Raw genomic sequence first — 14,515 nt, 5'->3', positions numbered from 1 at the left:
TATTGCTTTGACCTTTTTTTCAAATTGATTGGTGGGCTCTCCATTTCTTGGTCTCTCTGTTTTTTGTCAATACCAAGAACTTTTTTGTGTGTTTGGTACCGGGGATGGAACTCAGGACCTTGTGCTTGCAAGGTAGGCGGCCGAATCACTGAGTTTAATCCCCATTAATACCAGGAATGTCTATAAAATGCTTCTTAACCATTTTGAGAGACTAAATTCATTTGAATGTATCACTAATAGGATCTTTACACAGAAGAAATAAAAGGCCCATGGAGATCTCTCTAAGAGTAGATTTTTCTGCATGGAGTTATTTCTTCGGAAAGTTGACCTGAAGCAGCAATGTTTAAGCTTGACCAAAGATTCCCTTCCTCATCTTTGTGCATAAAAAGAGAAAGCCTGTAGACTTCAAGGGTCCTTTGTGACTTTGCTAGCAAGGACATTAAAGATAAGTATTCCTATCTTCTGGGCATGATGTGCCTTTTGGACTCAGGAATGAGTTTGGTAGAGAGCTAAGAAAGGCAAAACTAAACTATCTCACTGAAAAAGAAGAGTTGATACTCCAAATCAAATATATTTAAGGTTTTCAACATGAAGCAATAGATTTTTGCAGCATTATTGAGTCTAGTCTCAAATTCATATGTAACATATTAAAAATTTGATTACCAAAATTCTTAAAAATTTTTAAGATATATATATATATATATATATATGCAGCTGAGGCCTAGGCAAGTTTAATAAGTTGCTGAAAGCATAATTAACAATTAGTACCAATCTAATTCCTTTTCATTCTAAAGCGTGCTTGCTTACTTTCTGTCGTGGCTTACATCTAGATGTACCCCCAAAGCCTTATGTGCTTGTAGATGGGGCTTTTTGGAGGTGGCTGGATCATGGCTCTGTGATGCTGGATTAGGATGTATGATAACCAGATCTACATATTGATTGGATTAGCATGATTCTGGATGTGGTTGAATGGATTGACTATAAACAGCAGCCCCACCCTGGGTATAGGTGGCACCAACCAATACGCTTGTAACCTGGATGGAATATAACAGGAGGCTTCCTGCTGCCGCCTCACTGCCTCTTGCCAACCACACCATAGACTGTTTCTCTCCTGCCATTCCCCTCTGTCCTGCCGTCCTGTTTTGGAACTACCTGATTATGGCCTGAGATCTCTATAAACTGTGAGCTAATGTAAACCTTTTCTCCATGACTTGTGGGTGTTGGGCATTTTGTTCCATCAAAGAGAAAGTAACAAAAACACCTTCAGTATAGTTCTCACATAGAAATTTAAACTTTGTCACATCAATTATAAAAGTCCATTGAAAATACTTTCATGGCCCAAAAAAAAAAATCTTTGTAATTCTCATAATCTTGTGAGGTAATAGACCGCTATTAAAGTATCAGGGTCATTGCATGGCAAGGCTAAACATCACTGATGGAAAGTAAATTTGTCAGTGTTGTTTAAAGTAGATTGGATTGAGATATGGGCTAAGAGACTCAGGGAAGGAAAAGCAGTCATAAGACCATGACATAATAGACTAAACCAGGATCAATGCCATCTACTTGTAGTAAAAAAGGAATACCTGGGGAGTAAAATTTCTAATAAGTTTACTATGGGGAATGATTGCATACCTATAATGTTAAAATGATTGTTATTTTCATTCTTCACCAATCCGAAGCAATTTATTTCATATGTGTGAGATCTCTTACTTTGTTGGAAGTCACTGGCACAGAAATAATGCTTGCTAATATTGGTGGCATTACATTGGATTTCTTCTGACAAAATCAAAGGGCTCCTGCTGTCCAAATGCTACCCAAAGATATTTATAATTCTGTGTGCTTTGAATTCTGTATGAGCACATTATTGAATACTTTCCAGGCTTTTGTTTGTCCAGTTGTTTTGCTTTATAAATACTATATGTGTCTACATTTGATACCATTTGTATTGAAACACTATAAACATTTTTTTTTCCTCATTGAGTTTATTGGTACATTTTAGGTATACAGTACAGTTACATTCATTATTGGGATCTTGTATCTTTACATGACAGTCTTGGTTCTCATTTTTGGATAAAATAAAACCTTTTCTACTCAGTAGGCTTAAAAAGATACTTGCTTTTACTTTGATTTTAAACGTTTTATAGGATCCTTTCCATCAGGAAATTATGCTGCTTCTGCTTTCAAAATATAAGGGAGTAGTACAAGTGCTCTCACCATTTCTGCTGCTTTTAGCCTATCCAATGTTCCATTGTCTGTCATACAACAGATTCAGTATCTGGTCTACCAGCTTTGCCTCTTATTTCTTTTCAGTTTATTCTCTATAGAGCTGGCTGAGAGGACTTTTCATTTTGTAAGATTGTGTCACACGTGGACATAAAGCCCTGAAGTGACTCTACATTTCACCCAGATTAGAGCAAATTCCTTGCAATAATCGACAAGCCTCTTTGTGCTCTACTACCACCCTACCTTGGTATGGCCTTCTCTTCCCCTTACCCTCAAGCTCACTGAAATCTAGGCACTCCAACCTCTTTTCTGTTCCTTCTGGAATCCACCAGGCACTGAAAACTCCTTGGTCACCCTATCCCTCTGCCTGCATGCTCTTACCTATATTTTAAATTAGCCATTTCTTTTACCTCTTTTGGTTTTCTGTTTAAACTTTGGATATTTTGGTCACCTCGTTCAATTTTCCAATCTGTTCCTTCCTCCTCCTATCTTTTTCTGTTATCCTTTTCTGCTAAATCATTCTGTATTCCTTGTCTAATATACTGAAATCTGTGATGTATTGTATATGAGCATATATAAAATGTACATAATATGTAAGTAATGCCTGTTCTTTATTTGAATTTGATAAATAGCTAGACATCTTTGCTTTTTTAAACTAATGGATCCCAAACACCTAAAACGATATTAGCACATAGTAGGTACTCAATATATTTTGGTAAATAAATTAGTTATTTTAAAATATTTTCCCATCACTAAAAATTTTTAAAGATGCCAATATTTATGTATTCTATTTACTTATAATCAAAATTGTACACTTGATTTTGGTATTATAAAACATTTCTACATATTATTAAAATTTGAAAATATGAGAAGTAGAGAAAAACTGATAATTACTAGTTTAAGGTGCTCTCATTAACTGTTTTTTATTATTTATTTATTTATTTATTTTTTGGTACTGGGGATTGAACTCAGGTCCTTGCGCTTGCAAGGCAGGCCACCAAACTGCTGAGCTAAATCCCCGGCCCTGTTTTTTATTTTTTAAAAATTCTATTCTGAATTTTAAGAGGTTGAATAAAAGTATAGTTATTCTTTTTATACATAATTCTCAGTATTTTCTTTAACATTTTGTAAGCACTGTGTTTTACATATTTTTAATAGATTAATTATAATCAGTCTGTGTCAATGATTCTCCAACTTATATGGTTTATATATGTTGATATTTATTAGGAATCAAAACAAAATTCTAGAATACTAAGCTGCATATTACATAGTCTACCCTTTGTGGTAATAACTATATTTTTCAAAATAAAAAGAGAAGTGAAAAGTTTGAGCTTACAGTTTAGCAAATCTTTCTTTTTTTTTTTTTCAGCTCTAATTGAGTTTATTGGTACCTTTTAGGGATACAGTACAGTTACATTCATTGTTGGGATCTTGTACCTCTACATGACAAGTCTTGATTCTCATTTTTTCCCCTTACCTCTGCCCTCCCTTCACCCCCTCCTCCCCTCCCCATCTACAAACACTTTATTTTCATCTTTTCATTCTCTCACATTTTTTTCTTTTCCCTTTTTGTTCTTCCCCTACGTATCACACCTTCCCTACACCTTTAGCTCCTTTCCTCCCATTTCTAAATGTCAGTAATCTTATGCATTGTTGCAGATTATTCACACCAGGGAAACTATTCGGTATTTACACATGTGTGACTTATTTATCTCACTTAGGAGTATATCTTCAATATGTATCCATTTTCCTATGGATGAATCTATTTTTTCATTCTTTATGGCTGAGTAATATTCCATTTTGTAGAAAAACCACAACTTCTTAATCCAGTTTCCAACGGATGGGCAAATGGGCTGTTTCCAAGATTTAGCTATTACAAACTGTGCCGCTATAAACATGGGTGCACATACTTCTCTGTGATATGATTCTTTTAGTTCTCTTGGAAAGATACCCAACAGAGGGATGGCTGGGTCAAATGGAACCTCCAGTCCAAGCTCTTTGAGGTATCTCCATATTGATTTCCATAGTGGTTGCACTAGTCTGCACTCCCACCAACAATGGAGGAGGGTTCCTTTCTCCCCACAACCCCGCCAACATTTGTTATTGTGTGATTTCTTGATAGCAGCCATTCTTTGTGGGGTGAGGTGGAATCTCAGTGTTGTTTTCATCTGCATCTCTCGAATGATCAGTGCTGTGGAACATTTTTTCAAATATTTTCTTGCTGCTTTTACTTCTTTGTCTGAGAAATGTCTGTTCATTTCGGATGCCCATTTTTGAATCGGGTCTTTAGATTTGGGGGGACTGATTGTTTTGAGTTCTTTATATATCCTTGATAATAGTCCTTTGTCTGAGGAACAGCTGGTAAAAATTTTTTCCCACATTGTAGATTGTCTCTTAGTTCTGCTGATGGTTTCTTTTGAAGTACAGAAGCTTTTTAGCAAGATGAGATCCCAGTTGTTGATTCTATCTGCTAGTTCCCGTGCTACTGAGGATTTGTTCATAAAGTCTTTTCAATATTTAGTTTGAAAAAGACTGCGATTTTCTATCTTCTCCTGAATTCTTTGGGTTAAATTTAGGTGTTTTGTTTAAAGTGTGTGAAAAAATAAGAGATATGTAGTAGGAAAAAGGAGGGCTACATTAATGTTCTTTCGAGATAATTGTGGACATTTTTATTCGGATTTTGATTCTTTTTTTCAGCTTTAATTGAGTTTATTGGTACATTTTAGGGATACAGTACAGTTCTTTACAACATTCAACAATATATGGTGTCTTAAATGTTAGTTGTGTGGAATCTAAAACAATAACAATGAACTTTTCAAACCATGACATTAAAATCCACTGACCATTTTGCAATTTGAATGGATGGTTTACCATTGTGTGATTTTGTAACATCAGAGTTTGTTCATCTGGAAAACATTGGTTCACCAAGTTACTCCAAATTTCCAATATTATAAAAATTATACTTCTTAATGTCAATCTTTCCCTAGTGATTTCATTAGAAAAAGTCTTACAGTATTAGAAATCTGTTATGTTGACAGTGGCATATAAAAGTTTTTGAATGTTTAATGCTAATTTCAAAGTTTGACATTTTTTCTTTGGCAACAAACACTTGCTTTGTCAAGAAGTGACAAGCTCATTTTGTTCATTTAGAAAACAACTCCTGCCACATACCCCTTTGAGTAGCCACAGTTTGTTAGCCATTCTCCAGGAAAAACGATGTTCCCTGAAAAGCGTGGCTCAGAGTTCAGCTCCGGTACAATGCATGTGAGCTTCCATGAGACGGCACTGTGTTTCAGGAAGCAGAAGTGCTCTATCTGTACTTGTCTTTTTACCACACACAATATTAAAACATAATGCTCAAGGATTAAAATTTAATAAAACTAACACCTTTGAATACTTCAGCACAGACTTTTACCGTGGAACTAGTTTGTTCATTTCTTTCACTGTGAGTGTGTGATGGTCGGGAACACAATGACAAGTGCAGTTTGGCATCACTGCCTGGATTTGTGCTGAGAGGTCACCATCACTTGCACATCAGCGCACACGTGAACACAGTGTTGCAGGGTAGACCCTGCCACGCTATGCAGAGTAACTCACGTCTATTTTTTTTTTTTTTTTAATAATGCAGTACAGCCAGCCATTTAGCTCAGTGATTCCACCACCTGGCTGACAAGGTGAAGGTTCCGAGTTTGATCCCGGGTACAAAAAAAACAACAGCTGGGGATTTAGCTCAGAGGTTCAGTGGCCTGCCTTGCAAGCACAAGGACCCGAGTTCAATCTCCGGTACCCCCCCAAAGAAAAACAACAAACAAAAATCAACAACAAAGGGGGTATTGATTATTGCAGTTACACTTGTGTTTGTTGACACACATTTGTATCTATGACGCTCTCTTTGAAGATTAGTTGATTCTGTTACCAAATAAATTGCACTCAAAACAAGGCCAGGCATAGTTGTGCATGCTTGTAATCCCAGCACTGAGGGGCTAACACAGGAGAAATGAGGGTTCCAGCACAGCCTGAGCAGCGCAGCCACACAGCAAGACCCTATCTCAAAACAAAAAGGGGTCGGAGATGTAACTGAATCCTAATACTGCCAAAACAAACATAATCCCGAGGAAGTCTGGCCATGCCTCTAAAATGACCGTGCATTTGAACATGTATAATGCAAAGGTACAGTTCCACAAGAAAGATCTTAATTCAGCCTTTTCTTGGCAGCTAAATTTTTGATTCTGAAAGGCACTATCTCATTGCAAAGAGGCAGTGCAATGATTTTTCATACTGGCTCGGAATCCAACAGCATCTGCAAATTAATTCCACAAGATCTATTAGGCACTGTGCGGGCTTTTCAGTCAATCCAATATGGCAGCTGAAGTAGAAGATGTTTCATTGACTTTTTAATCTGAAATTTGAAAAGCCATATTAAAATTACTTGGCCTTTAAAAAGTTTTTCTCGTGTTCATTTGAAATACCTAATTCTTACTTTGGTAAAGTCTGAATGATTTGTATCAAAATAGCTGCAGGAATTAACTGGCTTGATAATATTTTTCAGAAATGATTGTTGTACAAAGAGAAATTATAAAATGCTAAGAAGAGACTGATAGCTTTTATTAATATGTTTTTATTTCTTATTTACAGTGTTTCTACATTTCTTTGGGCTAACTTTTCTCTCATCTGTGAGTCTGAAAATTCAGTGATATGTCATTTTTATATTTTCCAAATGTCTTTAGACTTAGAAACTGGCAGCTGTGGATGGATAATATGAGATTTCTAATCACTCTTTTGAAGCAAATGTTCCATTGTTAAAAATCATAAAAATATAATAAACTTTCTTTCATTAAGTACTTAAGCATTATGCAATTCTAAAATTATAACAGTTTGAGATGAAATTCTGGAATGTGGTCAATGGCAGTTCACTTTAGTAGCATGCACAAGATCTTGGCTTTGATTTGTAGCACCCCTCTAAAAAATAACAAAAATGTGAGAAATATTTAAACATATTTAGAACAAGGCCGAGGATTTAGTTCAGTGGCACCCTGCCTGCCTCACAAGTGCAAGGCCCTGAGTTCAACCTCCAGTACAGGGGATATATATAGACAGAGAGAGAGAGAGAGAGAGAGAGAGAGAGAGAACTGTTTTGTAAAACAATGTACTCAAATGTACTACTTTTTGTTTTTACACTTAAATGCAAGGAAAACATTATTTTAAAAGAATGATTTATTGGATGATGATAATGTTTTTGTTTGTTTTGGTACCGGGGACTGAACTTGGGACCTTACACTTGCAAGGCAGGCAGTGGAACGAACCACTGAGCCAAATCCCTGGCTCTGGATTATGATAATGTTAATAGCAAGCATGACGAAAAAAAAAAAAACTAGTAAGAACACGAAAGAAGTAACAAAAGCATCCTAATTTATGTAAATGGAATATTGAGATTAAAAATTTATGACCTTAAAATTTTCTAGAAAACAGAAGAGATAAGCAAATGTGTTATTAGCCATCAGAGTGATGACATCTACATAGCCCATGGAAATTTTTACTACATTCATGTGAAAAAGTAAGAGTCAGGCTAGAGTATAGCTCAGGGGTAGTGTACAAGCCTAGGGTACATGCATACGAGGGCCTGGATTTTATACTGTGCATGAGGGATTAGGGGAGAGGTGCGCAAAGAAAATTGCAACCTAGACTTACTATGAAAATAGTTTTAACTTTAAAGACCACCCTGAAAAGGTTTTGGGGCATCCTTGGGCCGCCCATTAAGAATTGTTGCTTTATGTAATTGTTATTCTATGTATATCCCAATTTTTTTCTGGATATGTACCTCTAATAAATTCTTTGTACTTATCCCTGTCCAACTCTATTATTGTTCTCATACAGTAGATTACCAGCAATAAAATCCCTAAGACAAAGAATATAAAACATCTATTAATATTACTATTCTAGCCTCTTTAAAAAGTCAGTATTGGATGTGAGGTGATCTGGCTGCAACATCTGTCACCCCATTGATCGCAGGGTTGATTTGGCTGATCTGGCTGGCCGGCAGGTGTCCTCTTCCTTCCTTACCGCCCCAGGTGTGTCCCTCCCGAAGCTGTGATCTGGATAGAAGAGGGGGACCCCCCCCAAGAGGAGGACCTAGGTCAAGGGTATACGAGTAGCTGCGCTCCCCTGCTAGAACCTCCAAACAAGCTCTCAAAAAGTCAGTGCCATGAGGGAAAAGGTAGAAAAACTATTGTAGAATAAGAGACTAAAGAGATGTAAAAGCCAAAAGCAGTGCTCAGATTTTGACTGTATCATTGAAAAGAAAACAAACACAAAAAAGCAACTGATAGATTTTTGGACAGCAGTAATATTTACATACAGAAAGAAGACGAGATGAAGTTAATATTTTGTTTATAATAATGGTAGTAGAATTATCTATTTTAAAATATTTATGTTTAGAATGTTTAGTAAACTATTACTAACAAAATTTCATGATACCTAAAATGTAGTCTCAGATATTTTATCTAGAAATATCTATCTATAGATTAATAAATATGCACACGTAGAAAAATAGGTGGGTTGAAAGTAGATAAAGCAAAAATAGCTCACTGCTAACAAACGATTCTGTGTTAGGGATATTGGTTATCCTTAAAAATTCTTTCAATCTTTAATTTATTTGACATTTTTTGTAAGTAAAAGAGAATTACTGAATGTACTAAATCAAATATTATCAGTATTAATGATTTTTTGTAAATATCTACAAGAATAAAGCACTGCTCTGAAAGGTACTATTTTAGTTCCCTCACTGAACAGTGTGTAGCTCAGTGGGTTATTGATCAGTTGCATAGTCATTTACATGGGGTTTTATCCTATCTTCATCAATGCTAATTGGTGTGACCTTAGACAAACACTCTAATTGTCTATAAAACCTTAGCCCAATTCCTGGCAAATAAAAATCACTCACATCTTACCTTCTATCACTATCATTGCAAATTTGAAGTCTTTGTTTTACTTAATTAGAAAAACCATTGGAAAAATACCATACTTTGCATCATCTATATTATATTTAGTAATTCTTTTAATTCAGGTCTATTGCAAGCCTTTAGGGGTCCAGACATTTTAATACATATCTGTAAGAATTATTTGTAATTATCATGCAAATTCTTACAATAAATTATTTTTAAATATAAGTGACAATATTTTGCTCTAGTCTTTAAACACTTTCTCTAGAAGTTTGTCTTTATAATTATTTACCTTCAATTTTCTAAATCAGACAACTTTTATTTTGAACTATCATATATTGAAGTTAGTGGAGTCTAAATGTATTTTGATGTACTTTTAAAATTTAACTGATACATTTCATGGGTAAAATTTCAAATTCCGAAAATCCTCAAATGTGTTGTTCTTGGTGTTCAAGCTACTTGTAGTCTGGTAATTCTTAGAAAACAAGTTAGTTACATGATGAAACTGTTTGGATGACAGAGACTTTTAATAAATTTATAAGTAAATTTTAAAATAATTTCTAAATGTTTTAAAATAAATTTATAAAAGGAACTTTTCTGTTAAAATTTTTTCATTTTATTAAGTCCAGAAATGTTTTGTTGCAAATCATTTTATAGAATATTTCTTCTTAAAATTGTCCTTGCTTCTTTTATTAGTAATAAAAGCTACTCATTGTTTTGAGGTAACCTTACATTTTACTACTAAGAAATGTTGCACAATGTTTTGATGAAATTAAAAATGAATTTAAAATATAATTAAGGTAGTGTGCTAAATATTGTGTTTCCATTTAGTGTATTATATGGTTAATCAAATATTACTTTTTTCTCATGGGTAATACTGTTCACGATCATGAAAATATTATAGCATGTCTTGACGTAGACACATCCTAGATTGAGATAAAAGTACCATAGAAGCAACAGGCCTTCCTAAAGAATGGATCCAATTATAAAATTCAGTTGTTGTTTGTATTTTCCACACATACCCAATGGATGGAAAGACCCTAAATTTTGTAACATCTTAAAAGAAACTAAAACACAGCTCATTAAAAGAACAAGGAAGGACCAAAATTTTCAACCTATATAATTCATGGAAACAGCTTCCTCTATCTTCTCTCTCTATCTGTGGTATGTTTCATCCAGCTGTTATAGTAGACTGCCTTCTGGAAATCAAAACCCATGTGGCTCAGACCACAACAGTAAATCTGGAGGAACAGATGGTCCTGAGTGAGTTGTTACACCTTTGCATAAAACCTTGGGATTTTATCAATGGGCTTTACCTTTAGTAATGGAAATTACAGCGACAACTAAATAGCAAACTTTCATGCTTATATCAAAACAGTACATTATGGCTTTGTTCATTGTAGTATTCTAATAACGCTGGTATTACATTCCATGTCAGATATCAGACATTTAAATGTGTGCTTTCATTTATAGTCTTTTCTCTAAGCATTGGGATATGATTAAATGAAAATTGAGTTCTACATCCTACTTAAATTTTCCAGTTTCCTTTCAGGAAACATATGTTGAGGAGCTTTGTTTTCATTTAAGATCATTATTATTTCACATGTGAAGGAAATTTTATTGGTTTTCTGTTCAACATCATTCAATATTTTCATTTGCTGTTTGAAGAGGAAAAATAAGAGGACAAGGTAAGAAAATGAGAACTAAACTCAAATTTTTCAGTATCATGGTACTATGAGCCTGATTCTTTGCTCTATCCTGTCTAATCTTTTTCTAATAATTGCTGTTAAACCCGAATTCTTTAGACTAAGAAGTCTCTGAAATGAAAGTGTTTATTGAGCCCTTACAGGTGCTAGACAGAAAAGGAAAGGACCAGTTCCTGGGACAAATAAATGCCTTGCAGCTACCAGAATTGGGAATACCTAAAAACATTCTGGGGAAGGAAAACAGTGTTCTACATAGGCTAAACATAAGAGGGCCAAACAGTGCCAAAGAGAGGAAGATTTGTGATAGCAATTTATAAAGACAAGTATTCCTTGCTGTTGAATTGGTTGTGTTTTATAGTTCACAAAGTTTACATGTAAACAGTATGCACAGTCCTGGTGGTTGCCAGAGGATTTTAGTGGGAGTTAAGGTTTTAACACATATTAAAAAATGTAAAATAGCCTTTTTTTTTTCTTTTTGGCCTGTATCATATTACTGATTAATGCCCCATATCAACACTTTCCACATCTCCTTTCTATTTTTCGGCTCTTTGTAATTTAACTTCGAACATCTCAGAATTTTTATTAGTCTTGTATGGAGCATTCACACATCCATGTTTTTATAACTTCAGTCAAATTATACTGTTGGGTTTGTTGTTTATAAATCACTGAAAACATACGATGTTGATAAAGGAAGGCAGATACAGTTCTTCTGTTTAGGGAGTTTTAATTCTTGCAGGGAAGATATTAAAAACAAACAATGATTTGATTAATTATGTAATTATAGTTGCAACAAAAGGTAGAAGAGCTCATAATAGAGCTACGGGTGGAGGTCTACGGTAGAACTCTTGCCTAGCATGCCTGTACTTCTGGGGTTATATTTTCTGCATTGGGTGGGAAAAAAGATGAATGCTAATGAGCTTATAAAAGAACTTGGCTACGGTAGGGAAGGGGTGGGGAGCGTGGGACGCATTCCTACATTGTTTAATAAATGTTTGCATAAAAATGTATCATCAATTGAAGAAGGGGTGGGGACTGGCCAGAAGAAGGGTTTGCTTGGAGCGGGGAATGGGGGTGGGGGCTGGGAAGGGAGATGAAGCTGTAAGGAATCTGGAGAGAGTGGTTGTCTCTCCGTGGTAGCAGAAACATTCATAGAATGGTAGATAATTAAAAGCATGACTTGGACTTGCATTAGTGAATCTCCAAGCTCTTTTCCATGTAGACATTAAACCATGCTTAAGTAATCGCTTTGATTTTCATTTGCAGAGAAATCTGCAAATCTTTGTTGTGAAATGTTGTTTTTTTTTTTTTTTTTTTTTTTTTTTTTGCTGCTATATTACCTTTTTATTTATTATATTAAGTGTGTTCAGCATCATCCTCTGTTTTGTTTTTCAGCGTTCCAACATTCCAGAGCCTTCCTGAAGAGATACTTAGCAAGCTCGCAGATGTCCTTGAAGAGGTAATTGTTTTTAGTCTTTTAATATTTTGGTACTGGATCCAGCCTGCTAGGCTGGCTTCTTTCACAGCTGTGTGGTGACAAATCATAAACTGCAGAAAGACCTTTTCCATTTGTTTTTAAGATCTGGGATGAGCTATATTTTTGGCTTCAGATAAAAAAAGTTTAGCACACCTGACATTTACACACAGCCCAAAACAGGCAAATCAACTTAACTACAGAGGGAAGAAAACTTTTTGTTGCAGAAAATACAATTTACTTTGACTTCTTGTTTCGTTTTAGTTTTTGGTATTGGGCATTGAACTCGGGATCTTAGGCTTGCGAGGCAGGCAGCAGCACACTGAGCTAAATCCCCAGTCCAATTTACTTTGACTTCTAAGAATGGAAGATGTAATATTTTTCTCTTATTTCAATTATTTTTAAAGAAATTTATGGTAATTGCCACCCTAAAGCTTCAGCTTAGCATATTTACAAATGAAATTAGCAGTTGGATGCAATATTTTGTTAGCATGTGAGTGTATTTTACATACATAATTTCATGCTTGAATGTGGAATCTAGTTTTTTTTTTTTTCCCCTGGGTCCATGAAGCCAAGGTTTTGAGAAAGAAGAGAAAGAATGCAATTCATTCATTAGGCTACTCATTTGTAAGTCACCTCATTGAGATTCCTAACTGAGAAGTAGAGAAGGAATCTCTTCCACTCAAATGCATGAGATCTACACCAATTTTGAAGTAGACATGCTTTAATGACAAAACTTATTTTCAAGATATTGGGTACATGAGGTTTTTCTGCTTTGTTTGGAAATATTTAAAAAAAGTATTGCTCTGTTTTGTGACGAAGTCTAGATTCTTTGATAGTAATCAAGAAAAATGTCTGTGACTATAAAACTGGTTTCAGCCCTAAGCAGGAGAGCTTTGCTACAGTGAGAAGTGTAGAAGGCAGAGTTGGTATAAACGATACTCACCAAAGAAGAAATAAATTCAAAATTTAGAAGATTAGTCAGTAAGCCAGGCAAAATCATGAACATAAGGAAACACAGGCAAGGAAAACATTACAGGTCAGGTACAGTGTTTTTTTTTAAATAAATTTTTATTCAGTAAGTATTCACTGAATATCCTCTATAATCAGGATCCTGAGATAAAACAGTAAGTAAAATGGCACAATCACGCCTCCTACTATTTACATTCTAGAAAAGAAGATTCATAATAATCAACCATTGCTTAAAAATGGGAATTACAATATGAGCCAATAAGTAAAATATGAGCTACAAAGACCATAAAGGAGGGTAAGTACCATAGTCTGGACACCCACGAAAAGATTCCGAGAGACACAGTGAGCTTTCCCTGCAGAGTAAGCAGGAGTTGGCTCTATGAAGGATTTTTGTAAACTAGGTGGAACCAAATGGTTGAAAATGGCAAAATAATACCGTAATTAGAATGCAGAATATATCTGGAGATGGTATCTTGAGGGTCTGGTAGGTGGAGTGAGATATTTTAATTTCATCCTCTTATCCCTCAGAGCCTACAGGGATAGAAATAGGGATAAGATTAGATTAATAAACATTAAGGAAAATTATAAAAGGAGGCTAAATTGGGCAAATAACAGTAGAATGTAAATAGCCAGCTCTGACACAAAGGGTTATTTAGTAATATGTTTCCTAATTGCATCTTATTTTCAGATTAATTTCTCTTATTGTCTACTTAGAATTCAGACTCCATGTTGGTTGTTTTTATCTATTCTATAATTATTTGTTGAACACCTACTGTGTTCTAGAACTGTCAAGCTATTGGTATGTAGCAACGAAAAAGCAAAAATCCCTTAATAGAGTTAATGTTATATAGGTAGGGCCAGAGGGAAGATAGGAAGTAAAGAGAATCAGTAAATTGAGGACTCGCGTTGTAGCTCAACGATGGAGCACTTGTCTCTATGCATGAGGCCCTGGGTTCAATCCTCACCAACACATTATAACTTTACAGGTACATTTATCCCTGTGTTCAGTGGAGATAAATACAAAGGAAAGGAATTTAAGTAGTAAAGGAAAGTAAGTGCAGTTTGAGCTATTAGTATGTATAATTAGAGGGGTTTTTTTTTCTTTTTTTTTTTTCTGGTACCAGTGATCCAACTCAGGACCTTGTGCTTGTGAGGCAGGTGGTAGCACCACTGAGCTAAATCCCTGGCCCTAAAGTTGTTAATTG

The 14,515-nt window shown here is 35.0% G+C and overlaps 1 protein-coding gene across 2 annotated transcripts in view; it reads left to right on the top strand.

The window, feature by feature from the left end:
- Prkg1 (protein kinase cGMP-dependent 1) overlaps nt 1–14,515 on the top strand; it is a 1,151,812-nt gene that overhangs the window by 809,730 nt on the left and 327,567 nt on the right. The window contains exons 1-2 of one of the 2 annotated variants that reach the window (XM_033766627.1): nt 11,983–12,023; nt 12,260–12,323. Coding sequence is in view for 1 of the 2 variants with exons in the window: in XM_010606291.3 (XP_010604593.1) it covers nt 12,260–12,323 (64 nt within the window). In the remaining variant the exon portion in view is untranslated. Of the gene's footprint in view, nt 1–11,982; nt 12,024–12,259; nt 12,324–14,515 lie in introns of those variants that run through there. The other variant, XM_010606291.3, reaches the window with a different exon arrangement.

This window comes from Fukomys damarensis, unplaced genomic scaffold, assembly GCF_012274545.1.
Source record: "Fukomys damarensis isolate Sample0158 unplaced genomic scaffold, DMR_v1.0_HiC HiC_scaffold_20, whole genome shotgun sequence".
In the NCBI taxonomy this organism is placed as follows: Eukaryota; Metazoa; Chordata; class Mammalia; order Rodentia; family Bathyergidae; genus Fukomys; species Fukomys damarensis.
Note: the sequence above shows the minus strand (reverse complement) of the source record. Positions and strands in the feature narration are given on the sequence as shown.